At 41.8% G+C, this 20,199-nt stretch overlaps 1 protein-coding gene and 1 non-coding gene across 3 annotated transcripts; both read left to right on the top strand.

Annotated features, from left to right (window-relative positions):
• Window positions 1-382: 382 nt before the first annotated feature.
• LOC148660691 (baculoviral IAP repeat-containing protein 1e-like) lies at window positions 383-18,728 on the top strand. Of its 2 annotated transcripts, XM_088638015.1 has the most exons (14): window positions 383-1,014; window positions 3,080-3,179; window positions 5,002-5,083; window positions 5,490-5,553; window positions 5,922-6,050; window positions 6,890-6,989; window positions 7,381-7,447; window positions 8,417-8,471; window positions 8,777-10,906; window positions 12,179-12,346; window positions 13,138-13,296; window positions 13,933-14,019; window positions 15,386-15,550; window positions 16,515-18,728. In XM_088638015.1, the coding sequence occupies exons 1-14, from the start codon at window positions 468-470 to the stop codon at window positions 16,877-16,879; spliced, it is 4,218 nt and encodes a 1,405-aa protein (XP_088494141.1). In that variant the 5' UTR covers window positions 383-467; the 3' UTR covers window positions 16,880-18,728. The 2 variants fall into 2 exon arrangements, with proteins under 2 accessions (XP_088494141.1, XP_088494142.1); XM_088638016.1 differs by lacking the exons at window positions 383-1,014; window positions 3,080-3,179 and having other exon boundaries at window positions 5,006-5,083; window positions 5,922-6,060.
• A 766-nt stretch (window positions 18,729-19,494) lies between these two features.
• trnaa-agc (transfer RNA alanine (anticodon AGC)) lies at window positions 19,495-19,567 on the top strand. Its single transcript has one exon. It is a non-coding gene; the product is annotated as a tRNA-Ala (tRNA).
• The last annotated feature ends 632 nt before the right edge of the window (window positions 19,568-20,199 follow it).

Below are 20,199 nucleotides of genomic sequence, written 5' to 3'. Positions count from 1 at the left end.
AACCACATCATCCAATTCAAGGTTGCGTAGGAACTGGAGCCTATCCCAGCAAGCAAGGGACGCATGGTAGTACTGGGGCCCTGTGTTCATTTCCTATAATATGATGGATTGGCGACATGTACATGGTCTATCTTGCCTTGTGCCTGTTGCTTGCTGGGATAGGCTCCTGCATCCCTCACAAACCCTGTTCACGATAATATGGTTTAGAAAATGGATGCATGATTGTGATATGATTGTTTACTATCGGTGTTTTGATTCTTGTCCAGTTTCATATTACGAAACAGTGTTCTAGTTTACCACAGTGAACAAAACATGTGGTCACAATTGGAAATGTTGCGTGACATTTTCATCACTGACTCAGATTCTTTTGTTTTCTTTTTTGTTTTCTGACTAACACATTGATAGGCAGTCGAGTTTCAATTCAGCAGTGTTCTCTGACAATGCTTTTGTTTGTTTTCTCCTAGAGCATGGAGCACGCCAGGAAAGAGCCAGATCCTGAAATTGAGCTTGAGGACTGGGAATTACGTTGCTCTTCTCATTTGAATCTTAGTGCGAAAGCGATTTCAGAATTCTACAGCCGCAGTCTGAAAGCAGCTGTCAAAGACAACACACGGGGATATGATTACAAAATGAGGAGCGAACTGGCCAGGCTGAAATCGTTTGAGAGCTATCCCTCTCTTTCCCCCTTTGCGCCTGAAGAGCTGGCCGGTGCTGGGTTCTTTTACTTTGGATATGGATCGGCTGTGCAGTGTTTCTGTTGTGGGGTTGTCGTCACTATCGCAAGCTTTCAAACCCCCACACAGTTGCACCAAAAATACCAGGAGGACTGTGCGTTCCAGAAGGGGCTGGAAGTGGGAAACATTAATAAGTACGACATCCGGGTCAAAGGTCTTGAAAGCAGTGGTCCAGTAGGTTATACAGAAGACAGCGAGAGGCTTGGGACTTTCAGCAACTGGCCCTTTTACTGCGAGACAGAGCCAGCTGTGCTGTCTGACTGTGGATTTTTCTATACTGGTAAGATCCTGAATTGATTCTAGGTTAGTGATTTGAATTTATTAGAAGTAAATTTGAACCTAGAATGCAGAGGAAGACCCTCTTCAGTAGTCGAGGGAGAGGATGTTTTAAAGTAGTTTTATTTTTAATGTCTTTATTTCACAGCGTGCTTTCCTTAGTTAACTGAAGTCTGTTCCCCGGTAACAGTTTGGCGATGTGAATGATGTAAGGAGCAGGAGGTGTTAGGTGAATGCTGGACATTTGTGCAGGCTTTCTGATTCTGGGTAGGGCTCCCTTGAAGCGTAGCTCCGGACCCAATGCAGATGGTATAATCTGGAAGTACAGATGCAGCCATTCAAAATGCACGGTACGAACCTGTACTGTGGGCATCTACGCATGCGCCACCGCGCCCTACCGCGGTATGTGATTGGCTGGCCAAAATGACCGACAGGGGCACTCGTGGTGCGTTGGTTGGTTGTGGAAAGATTTAATCATTTAATCTCTTTACTGTGCTCGTTTTAATCCGCTTAGTATTGAATATTTATATGGAATTTTACCACTAAAGGGAAATTTTAGTAGCTGAGCATAAAAAGAATAGGAGCATAACGCATCTAAAGGTCATAAACGATATTAATTTAGGAACATAAACATATTATGTAAACTGTGTATTGCTGGTCTTGGTATTTTAAAGAAAAAATACACACCAGTATTCCATTTCTCCCTAAACATTTTAAGCATCAAAGTCTTACATGTGGTTATTTCGGAAACGTTTTTACGTGCTCCTTGCTCCCTCTGATGATGTTACTGACCGTTTATACAATATATAGTACTTTGTGAGAAAAGTGATAGTTTTAAGCTTTTCTGCGAATACACTCGATATTGGAGTAAAGAGAAGCATACTTTTAGAATTTGATTAATAGGGAATATAATATGGAATCACGTATCTAAAGAAATTAATAATGGTATAACTATATTCATGTACTGTTGCACAAATAGTAGTATAAGACTTTCCATTGAGCTATGTTCATCACATGACTCCCTTGGTGGTGTGATCGCTTAAGTGGCTGAGCTGTAATCCTGAGGTCAAGTGTTCAAACCCAGCTGTTGCCATTTGTTTTCTTCTAACAAATAAAAATGTCTTTGAAAAACTAAAATAGCAAATATTATCATCATTATATTGACATTTTTATATTTCTAAATCTCACAACATGTTCGTACTGTATGTACACAGTGGTAGGGCGCAAATTTACTTGTGCCCAAAAGCCCTACTTTAATGAGCAAAGTTATCGTATTTCTCACTCTCTCTCACTCTCTCTCTGTGTGACTACATTGTAAAGGAACCAGTTTCACAGGTATTTTCAAAGTAGAATAAGGGCAAGTCCACCTCCCCCGCTCACATGTTTTCTTAGAAAAAGATTCACAACACGAAGCTGTGTCAGTCTTCTGTGTAAAAAAAAATCGGTTTGACCACCATGGGTGCTGGTTTTAAGACGCTGCTGAGTAAAGGAATTTTCCTGCTGTCAGCAGTATTGTGTATATAGTTGACCCTTACCTGAATGAAAACAGGACATAAAGAAAGGGTTTCAGAAATCAAACAAAGCTTTATTCCTTTGTTTTTGTGGTCTGGGTAATTGGAGGCTATGCTGTTATGCTTCCTATGGTGATATACGAGTTTTTCACATGAAGTCGTATTGAGCAGTATTTCTCGCATTGTGAACGTGTGTACACAGCGGTCCCCCTGGGTTCCAGTTAGTGTGTAATTACGCATCGATGAAAAACCGGAGGTTTAAAAAAAGAGAATTAGTTCACTGATAGTTTTATGTGGAGACTGTGAACATTTTCACATGTCGTGGTCTTTAAAATGCATTTGGTTTGAAGGCTTTCTGTGTTTCCCTTCCAAAGATATGGACAGATGAATATTCGAGCGTGGTAAAAAACATGGCTTAAAAACGACATATACAGCTATATAATCAATGTACTGTAATCAATATTTAATCATAATAATATAATAAATATATAATTATATATAAGACCGTGGAAGAGGTCGCGCGTGTTCTTGATTTTGCTGTTCATTCTGTGGCTGCAGGTGTTAAGGATCACGTGCAGTGCTTCTCCTGCGGAGGCCGGCTGGGAGACTGGGAGGTGGCCAGTGACCCCTGGAGGGAGCACGCCAAGTGGTTTCCAGAGTAAGCGATGCGGATTCGCTGTGTTTGACGACAGGGAGGAGAAAGAGCACACCCAATAGCACTTTAATCACTTCCAGGTCATCGCATCAATTTCAGTTCCCCTTTATCCAGTTCAGGGTTCCAGTGGCTCAGAGCAGCAGTGCCAACCCCTGCGCCCCCTGTGCTGCCCTGCCCTCCGCTTCAGGTGCTGAGGTGTAACTTCTAAAGTCTGTGACCATTGACACTGAGCATCAAAAGAAACTAGAACCCTGAATGCCTGCAAGCTTCAGAAAAAAAACAAATATTAGGTTTCAAGATATCTACTATACAGATTTTGGATATTGATTAAAACTTTGTCCTCTTCTTATTTCATCATTCATGGCTGTCTAGGACGCACTGTACTTGAGTGACTTTGTCTGTTCCACTAGCGCTCAGCCACCTCATTACATCTTGGAACCTGGAAGCTGGAGTCGGTCACCTCTGGTGCACCTGCCTGCAGTGGAGCAGAGTCCTCTGTGACAATGGCCTTTGTGTGGACTGATGGGAGCCTGAAACAGATCTGCCTAAACAATATGAGTGTCTAGTCACTACAGAACTCTTGAGTGTACTTTACTACTTTGTTCAGGCCCTGAGAGCACTGCTGCACACGTTACAGGCTCGTTTCAGTGTGACCGAGTTCCAGGAGCACAACACGCGTTACTCACCTCTTTAGCCATCAATCAAGCCTTTGTGTGGATTTATGGGAGCCTGTAATGCAGACCTGCCAATACACTATGAGTGACACTACAGAGGTCTATTTGTAGTGACTGATGGCAGCTTGATTGCACTGTTCTCTGGGAGCCCATGTGTTGTACACCTTACAGGCTCATTTCAAAGTGACTGTGTGCAACACGTTACACAAAGAGCTTGAGAAAACAGCTGCCTTCAGAGATGAGATGCATGCAGTAAATGCCCTACTTAAAAAAACTTACAAAACCCCAGAGGAAGTTTGTGGGACACACTGAGACAGTGAGACAGTGACAGTGAGACTGAGACAATGTGTTGTCTAGAGCTGAGAGATCACTGAACAGCTTTGCACTTATCCTCCATAAAGGACATAATGGACAGGAATCGGACTGACACCCAAAAGACAGTATGTGTGACCTGGTACCCAAAATAACAGAGTTTGTGATGTTCCCATCTTTTTTATATTTGGTTCCAAGGAAAGAGCCACAGGGGCAGCAAAATGGTAGAACCTGTGTTACTGTGTTACAGTGTAGTAAAGCCAATCTCCCATCAGAACAAAAGCTTTTCTCCTGTTTGAAAGTCTAGCTAACATCCATAGACAGTCATAGTTTCCAGAAAAAGGACAGAAATTACGAGTTCTGGGACAGGTGCAACGGACACAACATTTTTGCCAATTGATGATAACAAAAATAAGAGACTGGCATCCAGCACATCCAACAACTAGAAAGATCTCTCCCAGTCCGAATGAGGTTTTCCATAAAAAAAGTCCTTGTAGTCCCATACAGAAAAGGAGAAAAACATTAGAGTTGGAGATGGCAACATTGGAGGGTCAGTGTGTTTAAAGGCCTCAGTGAGCCAAAGCCCCAGGTTCAGCAAAGGAGGTCTGATTTAAGTAGAGATACCAAAAAATGAACACGCATCAGCCCAGGTTAACAGCTGCGCTTCACATCCTGCAATCTCCAACTTAACCCCAGCGCTATGCAACAGTAATGTTATTCTGTACCACCAGGAAACTCCACAGTGCAGTAGTCAGCAGTGTTGATTCTGATGAAAAATTAAGTGAGAAATATTCAGTTGATTTTCTTTTCTAGCCGAAAAATATAATTTTTCTTCGTAGGTGTGACTACCTCCATAGCAGACTCTCAGAAAGGGAGATTTTAGAACATATCCGTTCATATGTTGGATTCCACGGAATAACGGTATGGGTACACAATACAGAAGATTTTTTGTTTTCAGGTTCAAACTGTTTTACTTTTTATTTCAGTTTACTTAATATTTTTGTATTTTCAAAATATTATGTAATTTTGATCTGCTATGGTAATCATATATGGGATGAAATCATAGTATTTGATTTATTTAAATAGCATGTTAAAATAACAAATCTCAATCATTTTTCCATGATGGTCAAAAGCTGTCCGTTTGTCATGTGAAAATGAACTCTTCAAATTGACCCTTTTGAAATTTTGCCTTTAAATCCACAACAGTGTGTAAGATATTCATTGGAATCTAACATGGTTTCTTCGTCTTATTTGGTTTGAAGATGCTACCTGTTCAGGAATATTATTTTTCATTAATTATGCTGTTACTCTTTTTATGTAACTATAGGCCAAACATTACTTTGTCGACAAAGTGAGTGAAGAAACTGAGATAGCAGATCAGAGTCGGAAAGGTGAGTACAGAATGACTGGTCTAGCAAAGACTACCTGGAGAACCTGAACTTTATTCCAGACTCAACAGGATTTAGAATTATTTCAATCCATCCATTTTTTAACTGCTTCAGCCAGTACAGGGTCTTGGGAGAGCCGGAGCCAATCCCAGCAAGCAACAGGTGCAAGACCTGCCCAGGCACACACCCTGGACACCCAGTCCATCACAGGGGACGCACACTCACAGCAGGGCCAGTTTTCCCAGAATCCAGTTCACCTACCAGCATGTCTTTGGTACCCCAGGAGTTGAACCTCTGGCTCAGTGTTGTGTGCCAGCAGTGCTCACCCCTGCGCTACCATACGCTCACCAAGGCCATTTCCGTCCCCACAGCCTCGTCAGAAGAGATCCTTCGTAGCATATTTGAGAATGAGTGCTCTCGAATGGAGTCCTACTTCCAATGGCCAAGCGACTCAGCTGCAGTCCCATCCAAACTGGCGAAAGCTGGCTTCTTCTACACAGGTGAAGAATGGTAATTTAAAAATCTAAAAACGCCAACACTGACATCTTGCATCTGTGCTCACCCAATGTCAGGCTTTTTATACATATCAGTTTAGTAACAATTTTGTTATTTTTAATAGAAACACTGGTGTGCTCATCCCATATATAATCACAACTGTTTTTTCTAAAGTCTGCTGTTCTTATCTTTTTATCAGTGTTTTTGTTGCGGAATTAGTGGACAAATTTAATTTTGGTGTGGCTGGTAATTTTAAATCAATCGTTCAGTCTTTTGTTTTCTCTAGAGCCCTTTGTAAAAGAATGCCACAGAGTGCCTTACAGATTGCTATAGCAGGTAAACGGCACCTGACCATGTGGCCAGGAAAGAGAAGAAAACAACCCCCCCCCGTGGGTGACAAGAAACCTCTGGAGGTCCCAGGCACCAGTGGTGACGCCCCCCACCCCTCCTTCCCCTAATGAGTTTTTTGGCACATAGATCATATTAAACCTGGGTCCACTATGAACCACTGTTCTGCTTGGTATGTGATGTTTTTAGCGGATCACTTAAATAAGGGGGCTCTAGACCCTTTAGTGTTTTGTGGAGAAGACGAAATGCTTTAAAGTCTGTCCTAAAACAAACCAGGAGCCTCTGTGTGGATGCTGAAATTGAAGAGTTGTACTCTTGTTTTTTTATTCAAGTTGAGAGACACGTTTCAACATTTTAAACACGGTGAAGTCTGGATATAGTGCAGTCTTCTGTACCAGACAGCAGCAGGTTACAACAGTCTGGTCTCTGTAGAAAATAAGTCAATCTTGTAAAGATCTTTCTGATGTGTCGATGTAACTTAAAAATGTATGTGTAGGTGAAGAGGAAACTGTTCAGTGTTTTCAGTGTGGTGGGAGGATTTCACATTGGCCTGAAGGAGCTGATCCAGTACAGGAACATCAGAAGATCTTCTCACAGTACGTTATTCTTCCACAGATAAAAGAGATTTCCTTTTATCTATAGATAAAAGTTGCTACCCCCGCTCAAATGAACCTGTCAAACACCTGTAATAAAACATCTAACTGCAGTTATTAATGTCCTGCAGCACTGAGTAGCATAAGCCATTTTCTACAAGTTTTGACTTTCAGAGATGCAAATTTTTCTTTGCGCAAATCAGTCTGTGAGCTTGAGAATGGAAGCAGCTAGACGTATAGAATTGTAAATCTTTTTGCATCTATCTGTAATGGGAGTGAATTTCCTCAGGAAGGATTTTTTCAAGGTTTTTAAGCCCTTATATATCTTTATAAGGTGACAAGATTCCAGATTAATCCTTCTGTTATTAATACACAAATAAACGTCTGCTTTCAGATGCCAATATATTGTTAACATCAGTCAAAATCCTCAACAAAGTGACACTGCCGTTAGCCTCAAAAAGGTAAGGGTTTGGATAGCTTTTAAAACTTCCACCTTTCCGTCTTGATTATTCAGCTCTGATCCTTGGAGTGCTATCTGTTTCAAAATTGCTCAGAATCAGCTGGAGCACTAAAAAGACCTGAGAGTTACTGAGATCAAAGACCTATAGAGGAAAAAGGAGGGAGGATTAGCAGATGACATCTAACAATTAAAAAATCCTGAGTATCCAGCTGCTTGTTTTCAATTCCTCACCCTCTTAATTACCTAACTGAAGCCTTGATTTAAATAACGCGATGATTCATTGGAGTATTTTTAGAAGTTTTATTTTTCTACCCAAAATTTTGGAATTTGAGATTACTTATGAGTAAGTGTTAAAAGCGACCAGACATTGTCATTTCGAATTAATCCTATTGCTGAGTCAGTAAAGGATTCAAGTGTGTAACTGAAAGCTTGGTTGGAACAAGATCCAGTTCCGACCATCAGCACAGTGATTGGAGAGTGATTAGAGAACCTGTCTTGATTTAAAAACTTAAAACCTTAATCAGAAAACTTTCTTCCCACTCATTGCAAAATTCTATGAAAAACAGGAACACAAAGACATATGCAAAATCCAGCTAAATAATGATAATAAATGGTGAAAAAGAAAGAAGCTAGAATCACTATCAGGAAAACAGGGCATCAGGAAATTTGGGGGATTTTCCAAGACATTATTTTAGGGGCATCAGGCATGAAGACCAAATACTGTAAATCACTAATCTTAGAGAAAACATCAGCTATCACTCAGGAAGTGAAAGTGCATGAAAAATTTGAGGTATCAAGTGATATCATGAAAGGAAGATATGAAAAAGAAATATTAACACAATGTTTCCCAAATATCATCAGTGATTTCAGGGCTTTATTTTACATTAGCATTTGAGAAAACAATCTAGGAAACTAGTTGTCTTTCAGCGTGTACCGGTGTATTTAGAGATGCCTGTCTTCTCTTTTTAAGGAGCTCAATCAAGATACTGGTGTTTCTGCCCGGCTTCTCCTATCGTCTTCCACAGGTAGTAAATAGTTTATTTGGTATTTGACAATACTTCCCATATTGTCAAACCTAATATATTTGTCTCTGTGAGCTGTATTCTACTCACTCATTATACTTTATTCATTTTTGTGTCACTCTTTAGTGACAGTAGCATTGGGAAAAATATACAGTACGTTTCCTGCAGTTCATTTGTAAATGTCTTGCACGGTGTTTAGTTCAGTTTCATTTGACTGATGAACTTACCAGCTCGTAGGATTAACATGCAATTCAAGGAATCATTATGCAAGCTTGGTTCAGTTGTCTTTTTTTTAATCATTATTTCAGAGTCTCGGCTGGAATTAAATATGTTGGAGAAGGAAGCCAGGAATCTGCAATTCCTCCTCAAGAAGGCCTACGCAACCAAGGAGTTCAGCAGGTCCTTCCCGTTCTCCGATATCCATATTCCTTTTGATATCCGCCTGCTGTACACGGAGGTAGTCATGGAGACGAAGGACTTCAGGAACGTTCCTCTTGCTCGGGTCACTCTGCCTGAAGTGCTGAGAGACCTGCGAAACATCACAGTGTTAGAGGGCCAGCTAGGGAGTGGGAAGACAGCCTGTCTGAAAATGATAGCTATGCTCTGGGCTCAGGGGGTGTGTCCCGTTCTGAGGCGATTTGAATTAGTGTTTTATATTCCCTTGAACTGTGCCCCTGAAAAACTCAGCGTGACTGAAATACTTAGGGATCATCTTCTCAAAGAGGAGCTGGGTATTTCAGAGTCAACCTTCCAGGAATTGATCCGTCATTATCGAGAACGTGTCCTGTTCCTGCTTGATGAATTTGGGAAGGATGCAAGTCCTCTTCCCATGCTGATAGAGGAGTTGATTCATCGGACCCACTTGTGGAAAATCCAAGTAATCGTTGGTGTAAGAACCCAAAGCCTTTACCTTATCCGGAAGCATGCTGAGCTCCTGATCGCTATCCTAGATTTTCCTCTGCGTGGCACCATTCGCATCTTACGGAGTGTGCTGTCTTTTAACATGGTCCAAGTGGAGGATGTTTACAAAAGATTAAATACATTCCCTGCCATCTGCCCCATCATCAAGACCCCCCTCTTTGGGTTAGCAGCCTGTGTGTCAAGGATTAAGATCCCCAACAGAGAGTTTACCAGCATCTGCCTCCTCGACTGCTACCTGCAGTTCATAAGGAAAGACTCCGCTGGGCAGACGGGTGTCTGCGTCGACACGGTGTCCAGCGTGGGGGAGCTCTGTCTGAGAGGGCAGTTCCGTGGGCAGTTTGAATTCACAGAGGCTGACCTTCTCCAGGCGGGAGTGAAGGAGCCAGAGGCCCTCAGGCTGGGGCTTCTGAACAGACTCACAGCCCAGAGAATCCAGCCAGTGTATCGGGTCTTTCACGTCTGTTTCCAGGAGTATCTGGCCGCGGTGCGCATGAACGAGCTCATGACCTCCAGCGTCCCTGAGGAGAGGGAACAAAGTCAGAAATACTTAGAAGAGATCGATTCTGTAGCTACTTTTTTATGCTTTTTGCATTTCCTTACCTTCACCTCTACAAGGTCAGAAAGAGCAGCTACAATCGTCACGGACTATACACTGGACAGGATTAACAAGAACGCTGCTTTCAATGCTGACAAGGCAATCAAAGCGTTCCATACTCATCACCCTGAGATCCGGGTTTGTATTGATACTTTCCTGCATGCTATGAATGCCGCCCCAGATTTACGCATCACTGTTACAGATACTTTTCTCTTCGACCAGGTTTTAAGAATGCTGATTGACTCCCCGTATTTACCCTCCTGTTCGTCAATAATCACAGAGGGAATGAAAGGGAAAACCTTCCTCATTTGCTTCTTTCCATTGTACGGACTGTTTTATTTCATAAGTCAGTATCCAGAGAGCATTAAGGGGATCAAGAGCTTTCACCTCCAAATTACAAAGAAAATTACCTCTTTTGATGAGAACGATGATGCAAAGCGAGATGATCGCTTTCAAATAACAGAACCACCAGCTGTTGAACAAGAACTTGCTGGCTCATTTAGTGATCCTGAGAGATTGAGGACAGAAAAAAGAATGTTTAATCATTTGTTAAATTGGGTAATCGGTTTTTTCTCTGCTCCCATACCTGAGGAGTTTATTGATGTGCTGTGTTCAGCTTACAACAGACATGAATTTAAAATCCCCCTTCTGCACGTGACCATCGTGCAGACGAGACAACTGGCGGAGAAAGAGCTGGGAAACTTGAGCCTGCTGTTCTTCCTCTCAGACTCTGTGGTTCTGGATGTCCTGGACAGTTCAGGAATAGTTCAAGAACTGCATCTTGTTCTGGAAAAATATGCAGCAAAGGTCAAGGGGTTGCTTGTGTTTTCCAACCGAATGAGTGAAGAAGAGCAGCCAATTCTTGCCTCACTGCCCAATTTGAGGTCCTTAACTCTGATATGGACGAAAGCAGACATTCCAGGTAAGAGGTCAGTGGTGTTGTAATGGTGTGGTCAGCAGGCCCGGATCAAGTGTCAGGAAACTCCCTTTCAAGGACAGCTTGACTGTTTCAGAAGGGATTAGGATGCTTCTCTTCATTCAATAACAAATGTACCTACTGAATTTTAAACACAATGCAGATCTTTTCAGTTATTTAAAACTTTGAGAATTTGTTTTTATGTTTATAAGAATCCATGGGAATCAGACTGCTGTAGTATGTTCAATGTACAGAATAGTCTGCCATCATGCTGTGTCAGATGATTTTAGACTCAGGCATGTTAGCATTGTGCTTTCAGCAGTGAGGAAAAACTGCTTAATTAGCATCTTAGTAATAATAATGTATAATTTTCTAAATGCAGCTAAAAATCCCTGTAATTCTGGGGTAGGTTAGATATAGAATATCAGATAGTGTAGTGTGGAATAACTTTTCGTCAAAAGAACCTTTCCTACATAGAAAGCCATCCAGTTCATTTTGTAGTTATTAGTGAATTGATCCAAGGATCCAGCTGTTTCCTGAAAGAAAACTCTCCCACCACCCTTTGTGTGAAGTGTTGTCTCCTATGCTATACTTTAAATGTGCTTCCCTGTAGCTTCCATCTGAGCAGCTCGTTGCACACTCCCACCATCCTTTCTGTAAAATAGAGCCTCCTGGCTTGACTGAAGGATCTCATCTAGCTGTTTCGAAATGCACTTGCATGTTGTTTCTACTTGTGCAAGGGTTAGCTTGATGTCTCCACAAATGGAGAATTCTCGAGCAGGGACTTAATGCTTATGAGGAAAAATGGGGTGTGGTTACCTGTGTTACAAAACTGTACATTTCGGTACTTATATTTTTTTATCATTGTTAAATGTTAAGTTTATGAGAAATAGTAAAGTGTTAGTAAATCTTACTAATGAGTATCATTGATGAAAATGAGTACTGTAAACTTCCAAAAAGATTTTTTCTCCTATAATTCAAATCATGCTTTTGTGCAAACAAATTATATCAATGCTATGTGATAGTTTACTTACAGTATATTTGTTTTTTGTTTCATTTTTGTAGTGAACATTTCCTTTACTTTTTATATCTTGTTTGCATTACTATTATAAATGCAGCACTATCGTCCTGTAATAAAGTTTATTTCTGCACAGTAATAAGAGATTGATAGCTTAAGGGACCACAGAGGGTATTTGTTATTTAACTTTTCTTAGTTTCTTAGTAATGACTTACTAATTCATAGTTTAACAATTTAAATTGCCTTTTCTAATGTTCCAGAATTACTACTCCGTCAAATGGACAAATTTGCAAAACTGGAAGAACTGAAATTAGTTCTGTCTTCAGCTCCAGGAAGTTTGTGTGCCCTACCAGCTGGATTCAGCAAAGTGGTTACCCTAAGGAAGCTGCACTTGACTAATAACATGCAAGAGGAAGACACTATTCTGGGTAATATTAAGTGAATCCATCCATCCATTTTGTAAAGTGCCTTATACAGTACAGGGTCGTGAGGAAGCCAGAGCCTATCCCAGCAAATAAAGGGCGCAAGACAGGATTGACCCAATCAGACTGGATGCGACGCCAATCCGTTGTAAATCAGACTCAGACACAGACACAAACACACACACACCAGAGCCAATCTTCACAGAGGACAATTAACCTACCAGAGTGTCTTTGGACCGTGGGAGGAAACCCACATGAACATGGGGTGAACATACAAACTCCACATAGACAGCAGTCCAGGTGCAGAATTGAACCCAGTGTCCCAGTGCTACAAGACAGCTGCCCTGTGCCCCTGAATTGGAATAAACATTTAGGAAAATAAACTAAAAATAAAAATCAATCAAAACAAATATATATTTAAAAACAAAACACTTAATGTGACCAAACAAATCAAATGTTGTTGCTGCTTGAATTTAAATATCTGCCCAACCTGCGTTCCAGGTCTTAATTTTTCAAATTTGATTATGTAACCAACTACAGTATAAGTTACTTTCATTATTAATACCAATAACCAAAAGTAACTAAAATATCGGAAAGTACGATGCCGAAGTCAAATCAATATACAGTAATTATTATTGGGAAAGATCCTACTGTATTATTGCAACGTGATTGCACTGCCCTGCTTGGTGAAAGAACCAGCAGCTCTGGTTTTCAGGAGGAGTGGCCAGTCATCGTCTGCACCAGTAACAGTATGAAGCTGCTGATGGGTGGTTTTCGATTTTTTGTTTCTGTTTTAGCGTGGCTTCTTGCGCATTTCCCACTCTTGTCCAGCTTTGTACTGGAAAGTGACTCCTGTCCTGGGTTGGAAGGCATCATCGGCGCCCTGCCTTGCGCTAGCCTGCAGGAGCTCAAACTGGGCTGCATAGTGTTTACCGATTCTCAGCTGAGCACTTTTGGTGAGCCGTTTCCTTCTGCCAATGAGTCTGCGCCATGTTCTGATGGATCACATTCCAGATTGTTGTTCTAGCAGTTCTTATCCACACCAGCAGGTTTTATAGAGGTTATCAAAACTAGTCACCCTGCCCTAGACATTTTCACATATTACTGACAAAATAATGTCAAAATAAAAACAAAGGTCTACAGCTCATCCCAAATCAATTAGAAATATAAGACAGAATGTAACTTGCAAGAGTAGTTAACTGCTTTTGCTATGAAACACTTGAATCCAGGGCATTATCCTCAACAACATGCCCGGGTATCTTGTTCTGCACTCTCATAGTTTCCTTCTGTGCTCTTTGGTTCACATTTCACTGTTCATTCTGAAGATGCCCAGCCAGAGTTTCTATTTCATTTTCATCGCAATTACTGTTCAGAGCATCTGACCATTTGTTTTTCACTTGGAAGACGTATTTTACAGTGTGTAAATAAAGGTAAAATAAATTGTGATTTTAGGTTTATTTCCCCTGCACAACCTTTTCACAGATCAAACTGTTCAGAGGGTATTCTATTTCTGGACATAATAGAAGAGAAAATGTAAGAGTTGTAGTTGTAGTGTAGTCTCTGCTAATTGTAAAGTTTTGTTTTTTTCTCAGTTGCACAGCTGGGGAGATTCACAAATCTGAAAGTGCTGAAGCTGTGTAATGAAGTGTTTGACTCTGTGGAAGTAATGCCAGCTTTCGGTAGGTGGAAACTGACTTGCGAAAGGCCAGGCACTTCTCGCTGAGTTACTGAAGCTTTCATGTGAACCGCTCGTCTTATTGACAATGAGACTGTAACGTATTTATGATTTGATCTTGATTTCTATGACTTTTTTAATATAGGCTAATTGATTGGTTGATACGCAGTTCAGCTCCAGTTTCTTCGAGATGCTGGGCATGATTGTGTTGACCTAAAATCAGTTTGCTTGCTCTGCATGGGTGGCACGGTGGCTCCCTGGGGTGTATTGCTGGGACATTGGCATTGCCTGTCATTGCACTAGCAGTTCTGGAGCCCTGGGTTTAATTCTGGACCTGGGTGTTGTCTGTGGGGAGTTTGCATGTTCTCTTCGGTTTAGTGTGGGTTTCATTCAGATGCTCTGGTCTCCTACCACAGTCCAAAGACATGCTGTTGGGTTATATAGATCTGTGCACATCTAGATACATCCAGGATGTATCTGCCAGGCACCTGTTTCTTGCTGGGATAGACTCCAGCTGCCACGCAGCCCTGTACTGGATAACATGGCTAGAAAATGGATGGATGAATTTGGTTTACAGAATTATTAGTTCTTTAAAATACATCGCATAGATATTGTATTGTATGTGTGCCTATAAAACATTTAAGTATCTACAGCTGGCATCTATATGTGCCCTGCGATGGAAAACCAAATGATGAAAACATTTGACTGTCCATTGGACTTGTTGTAACAGTCTTGAAACACAGGCTAATGCAGAGAAACAGACATACAGACATAAGGCTCAGAAACAGCACTGTTTATTCATAGTGCAAGGAAATAAAAAAAAACTCCAAAGTAAAAGCCTAGCTCTTTTTCAGTCCCTCACTATCAGGAGAGGGCAGCTAAGCTAATTGCCCTCCTCAAAGAACCAAACAACTCTTAACTCTAGTCTCTCTCTCTGTGACTCTTCACAAAAAAAATGTTTCCCTGAGTCTCTTCATACTAAAGACTTCCAGAACCTTGCAGCTCTGTCCTCTGTGTCTTTCTCTTGGTCCCTCAGATGCACAAAGCCTAACGGAGGATCTGCCGTCTGTCTTCAAATGGCACAAAGCAGCTGACTTTTGGAAGCTTGAGCTTCCTTCTTTGTGATCTGACACCTGACCAATAATCTTCCACCAGCAGGTCAAGGGTCAAGTGACAGCGGGCAGCAGCTCACACCCCCCAGCAGTCTGGGAAATGTGGTCCAGACAAGAACCTCCAGTTTGTCTTGACTCACTCCCCTCTTGCACATATTTGTACAGTACGTATAGTAAAGAAACTGAATGTCCTGAAGGGATAGGCCGTCCTGAAAAGAGCTGAGTAAAGTAAGTGCTGCTAATTATCTGTGTTCTCAGCTTGTGCTCTGCAGAAACTTAAAAACCTTGAAGTCTTGCATCTGCCATTTGGAAGAGGCATGAAGGAGGCAGCTGAGATGATTATTAAAGCTTGTCAAACTCTGCCGTGTTTGAGGTCCCTTCGAATGCACTCCTGTTTGAACGATGACAGTCTTGTCACATTTGGTAAGTTGTACCAAGATCCTTTACGTTTAGAATAGATCTGCAACAGAATAAGTGCTTGTTATGACAAGCCTACTGTATGATTTTCAAATGGTGTAAAAATAACTAAATCAAACCTGCTAGTGCTGGGGCCCTGGGTTCAGTTCCTAAGATGCTATCTGTGTGGCATTTGTATGTTCTCTCTGTGTTGATGTGGGCTTCCACGCACATGCTGGTAGGTTAATTAGCCTAAGTCAAGAGTGTGTGTGCGTCTGCCCTGTAATGGACTGGTGTGCCATCCAGGGTGTATCCTGCCCTACCCCTGTTGCTTGCTGGGATAGGCTCCAGCTCCCCTGTGACCCCATGTGGGATATTCTGGTTAGGAAGTGGATGGGTCACAGAACGCAGCCAGAAGGTTCAGAAACAGTATTCTCTACTTTATCATATTTTTTGTTTTCTATGTAATTTTTCAAATACATTGCTTAGGATGCATCCTACAGTATGTCTGTTAAAAAACATTCAAAACATCTAAATAAAGTAAGTGCTTTTAGTTATTTTAATCAGGCATAGGAAATCATAAAATTGAGCTTTTTCTAATTTTTGATAAGCTTCATGCCAGAATTGTTATCCTATTGATTTAGGATTGTTGTAATAAAACAGTAGTTCTGTTTCTAACAATAGTGCATTTCATTTTTCAATGCAATTGAAGATTTATTATTAGAAATATAAACAACATGGTAGTATTAGTATTCTAAAAAAATAATATTGTTTAAACCTATCTATCAGGAAAACATTATCTTGGTTGATACTACTGTTTTTAAACATTTTAAGCATTAAATTTTCATGGTAATGCTATATCAAATTTAGATAACTAATTTGTGGAAATGACATTCAAATGAATTAAAATGCTTGATTAGCTGCCCTTACCTACAGCTGCAATACCACAACTGTATTCCATGTAGTAAACAAATATAAATCTATTTTTTAGCAAAGGCAACCCAAAATGGCCATTTCCTTGGACTTCATAAACTCATTATAGACCACAGCATCAACACCACAGAAAGAGGCTGGCAGGAATTGTTCCACTGTCTGGGGCGCCTGAGTAACCTGGTGAAGGTGGACATCTCCAGACCTGTGTCTCATCTGATGAAACCTTCTTCCCGTCTGGTCATCACCTTTGTGAGGGCCATCGCGCAGCTCCCCAGAATCCAGAATGTTCTTCTGCTGGGCTGGCTGCTGGACGAAATGGACTGGAAGCTGTTCGAAGACATGAAGAAGAGGCATCCTCAGTCACGACACATTAGTTTGACCTACAAGATGCATGTTCAGCCAAAGATTGTAGAGAGCGTTTGAGCTTTAGTTGGCAACACGTACCACAACTTAACAGAAATCAATCCCCGTTCAACCATCGCTTTCAGACGCTGTTGGAACCCGGTACAGGTGTACTTGAAATGAAATGAGATGTGTACTTGTACTAATTAACTGCTTTCTCTGTGTTTTTCTATTATTGGAAAATAAGACTGCAAAACCTCTAAATATATTAATATTAATTATATTTTCATTTCCCTGAACAAGGTCTGAAACAACTCCTTAAGCCTTGCAGTCTTACACTGACTGTTCTTGGATCCTATGGGGAAATAGAAAGGGCAGAAGGGTTGTGATCTGTTTTGTAACCAAGTGTATTCTGTAAAAGGATGTGATGAACTGTCTCCAGTCATTCGTCCTGCTCTCCTAATATGGACTAGCTGTAGATTGCTGTAATATCTGTCGCTGTGCTGTTGTTGCCGAGGGAGCTTGGTAAAGTCCCTGATTATCTCCAGCTGGCAGAAGAAATAAAGCTGCAGACTGTTGTTCGCTGTAATCTCCTGAGAGCTGGTATCCCATGACACCAGTTAACTGAGGCTCACGCAAGCACATCACCAGTTGGGTCATCTGTCATTCCAGCATCCAGCATCCCAACAACTGGAGCGACTTGTGTTAATAGATACTGGCCAGAAGGAGCCCCAATTGGAAATGGCTTCGCCCAGAGGTTGAATGAACATTCAAGTGCTTGTGAAGGGCAGGGTCTTTATTAACAGCCGTTCATCTCTGATATCCACAAAATGTGTCCTCTCAGACATTTCCAAAGGTGTGTGTCCAGTGTTGTACACTGGGCCATGGAAGTGTCAGGGAATGACGATGCCTCAATAACGGAGTTACTTTTATTTTGTAACCGACTGCACCGCCTAGCAATTTGAAAGGGTGCCAGGACTCTATACACTTGTGTTTCTCGAGGGAAAGCAGGGATATTGGGGATTTGGGGGTACAGAGAATTAAGTTGTGGTGGCAAATGTAAGGGGACGTTCAAGAAAAGAACCTTCTACGTCTTTTTAAAAGTGATTATTTATGGTAGTTCTTTGGAACACCGCCCCTTCTCTGTCCTGTGGCTGTGGTCCAGTTCTACACAGCCAGAGTGCTGCAAGTCTTGCAGACGGAAGAGGAGACTCCTCCTGTTGATCTCAAGGCGGTGTAGGACTCCACACGTCCCAGTGACTGTGCGGCTCCTACTGGACAGGTCCGCAGAGCAAGTGAGAGGCGAGCAACACGCTGCTCTGAATTTCCTGAGGCTCATTCCCAATGTTCGGAGAAGCAGCACTGAACTGAAATTACCTGAAAAGATCTGTTACAGAAGTCTCTGAAGTTGATCTTCTAAGAGCTGCAAATACAATTAATTTGCAAATATAATTTGTGTTTTACTTGCAAGTCATAAATGCTACACAGGAGAGACCTCTGTAACTACAGTGAACTAAAATGACCTGAAACGATCTGCTCCTCTGACCTTGTGAGTGAGGGAGTGAACAGTGAGACTGTTCAGAACTCTTAAATAATGACTTTTAAAAAGAGGACATGTCCTTGCACTGGCCTACGAACGTTACACTCGGAATCCCCAAATCCTATCCCTTTTCACACTCAGAAGTGTAGAGTACCATACTAATGAAAAAGTAACAAATCTATTAAGTTAACAGTCAGAGGGGGCAGATCACATTTAAGACATACACTGAATTTAAATATGTATTTAATTTTTGTTCTTAATTAACCAGGAATTCTGAAAATTCACTATTGCATACTAAAGGCTCTACATCTATCAGATGAAATATAGAATCTTATAGACATTACAATATATTGTTAAATTGCACTGCTTAATAAACATGAATTAATAAACTTCATTGTGTATATTTGTGGTGTGTCTATAAAGCAATTTTAGGGAAATATTACAATAAAATTCAAGCGACTGATGCAAGTTCATTTCTGACTGGGGATATTATTTCCACTGTATTCAGAAACGTTCTAATATCTGGTGTTCTCCTTAGTCCCCTACATCACCAAAGACTACAGGGCAGCAGCTGTTACTTTGGATTCATTATATATGAGTGACCTCTCGCACCCTCATAATCTCATCTTCAGAAAGTCGTGAGTTTAAGGGCAGGGCCTCTTGCTCTTTTCAGACACTTGCAGCAACTATTCGCTCAGAACCACGTCTGCGTGCCTACCACGTGGAAAGCGTCAACTTTACACGGGAGAGGAGCAAAGCCTCACCCCTTTCCTACATAACACTCACATTCAGAGTTAAATCCCCAAATTTGCCCTAACTTTCGCTGGCGCTGCTGTCAGCCTGCCCCTGTTGCCGATGAAAGGCTCACACAGCGTCATGACAGTTGCAAAACAATGTTCCACACTCCGTAAGCAACAACTTCAGTGTTTCAAGTCACCCGATATGCCGAGAGTCAAAGGAGCGCAAAACCCCAAGCGTCAAAAGACAAGATGAGTTGATGGAAAGAGCATTGAATTGAGGAGCACAAGAGTTCAGCTCGTACAATAGGCAACGAAGGTCTATTCGTGCGTCTTCATCGCACTTGAAAGGACTGCCTTGCAGACCAAGGGCAGCGGGCGGTAAGACATGATGCCGAGAAGCCTGAAGCCTGAAGCGAGGGGGATTAGCTCAAATGGTAGAGCGCTCGCTTAGCATGCGAGAGGTAGCGGGATCGATGCCCGCATCCTCCAGGTCCGAGTCTTGAGCTCTGGGAGACAGGTGCTCTCCTTTAGCCTCTGCGACTTCTGATAGGTTCTCCTCCGCTCAACGTCCTTCAGCTGTCAAGTATTGAAGGGCCACGCCTCCTTCCCCACCTCAGTCTGCACCGAGTGCGTCTCCGGCATTTTCTCGTCCGATTTGGCAGTTTAGCAAATGAAAAGTATATCCGAGTGAAAACAATGCTGGGAATACTCTCACGAATCCTTAGAAGACGTGCGTTTGATCAACGATTGCTTAACATTCCCATTCGAGCCATCAAGCTCGTAGTTTTCCTTCAAATATTGAAAGCTGTCAGCGAGCACATCACGCTCTGCAGGACGGTGAAGTATTTTGAGTACTTCAACAGAAAGAAGAGCAGACAGCTCCGCAAATATGCGAGGCGCAGAGAGCGCAAGGCGAGCCCCGCACACGTTTCGGTGGCTGAGAGAGGGCGGTTTTTGCTTCTGCATTTCTCAAGTAATGGCGCATGACAACAAGCGATCGCGGTGCTCATTTACGACATAGCGGTGAGGAGTTTTCAGGACGTGTTCTTTTGAACGAGCAACGAGGTTGCCGCCTTGGACAGCTGACTGCACGCTGGCATTGTGCCACGTGATGAGGATTG

The sequence above is a fragment of the Lepisosteus platostomus genome, chromosome 6 (genome assembly GCF_059453375.1).
Source record: "Lepisosteus platostomus isolate fLepPlt1 chromosome 6, fLepPlt1.hap1, whole genome shotgun sequence".
Taxonomy (NCBI): Eukaryota; Metazoa; Chordata; class Actinopteri; order Semionotiformes; family Lepisosteidae; genus Lepisosteus; species Lepisosteus platostomus.
Note: the sequence above shows the minus strand (reverse complement) of the source record. Positions and strands in the feature narration are given on the sequence as shown.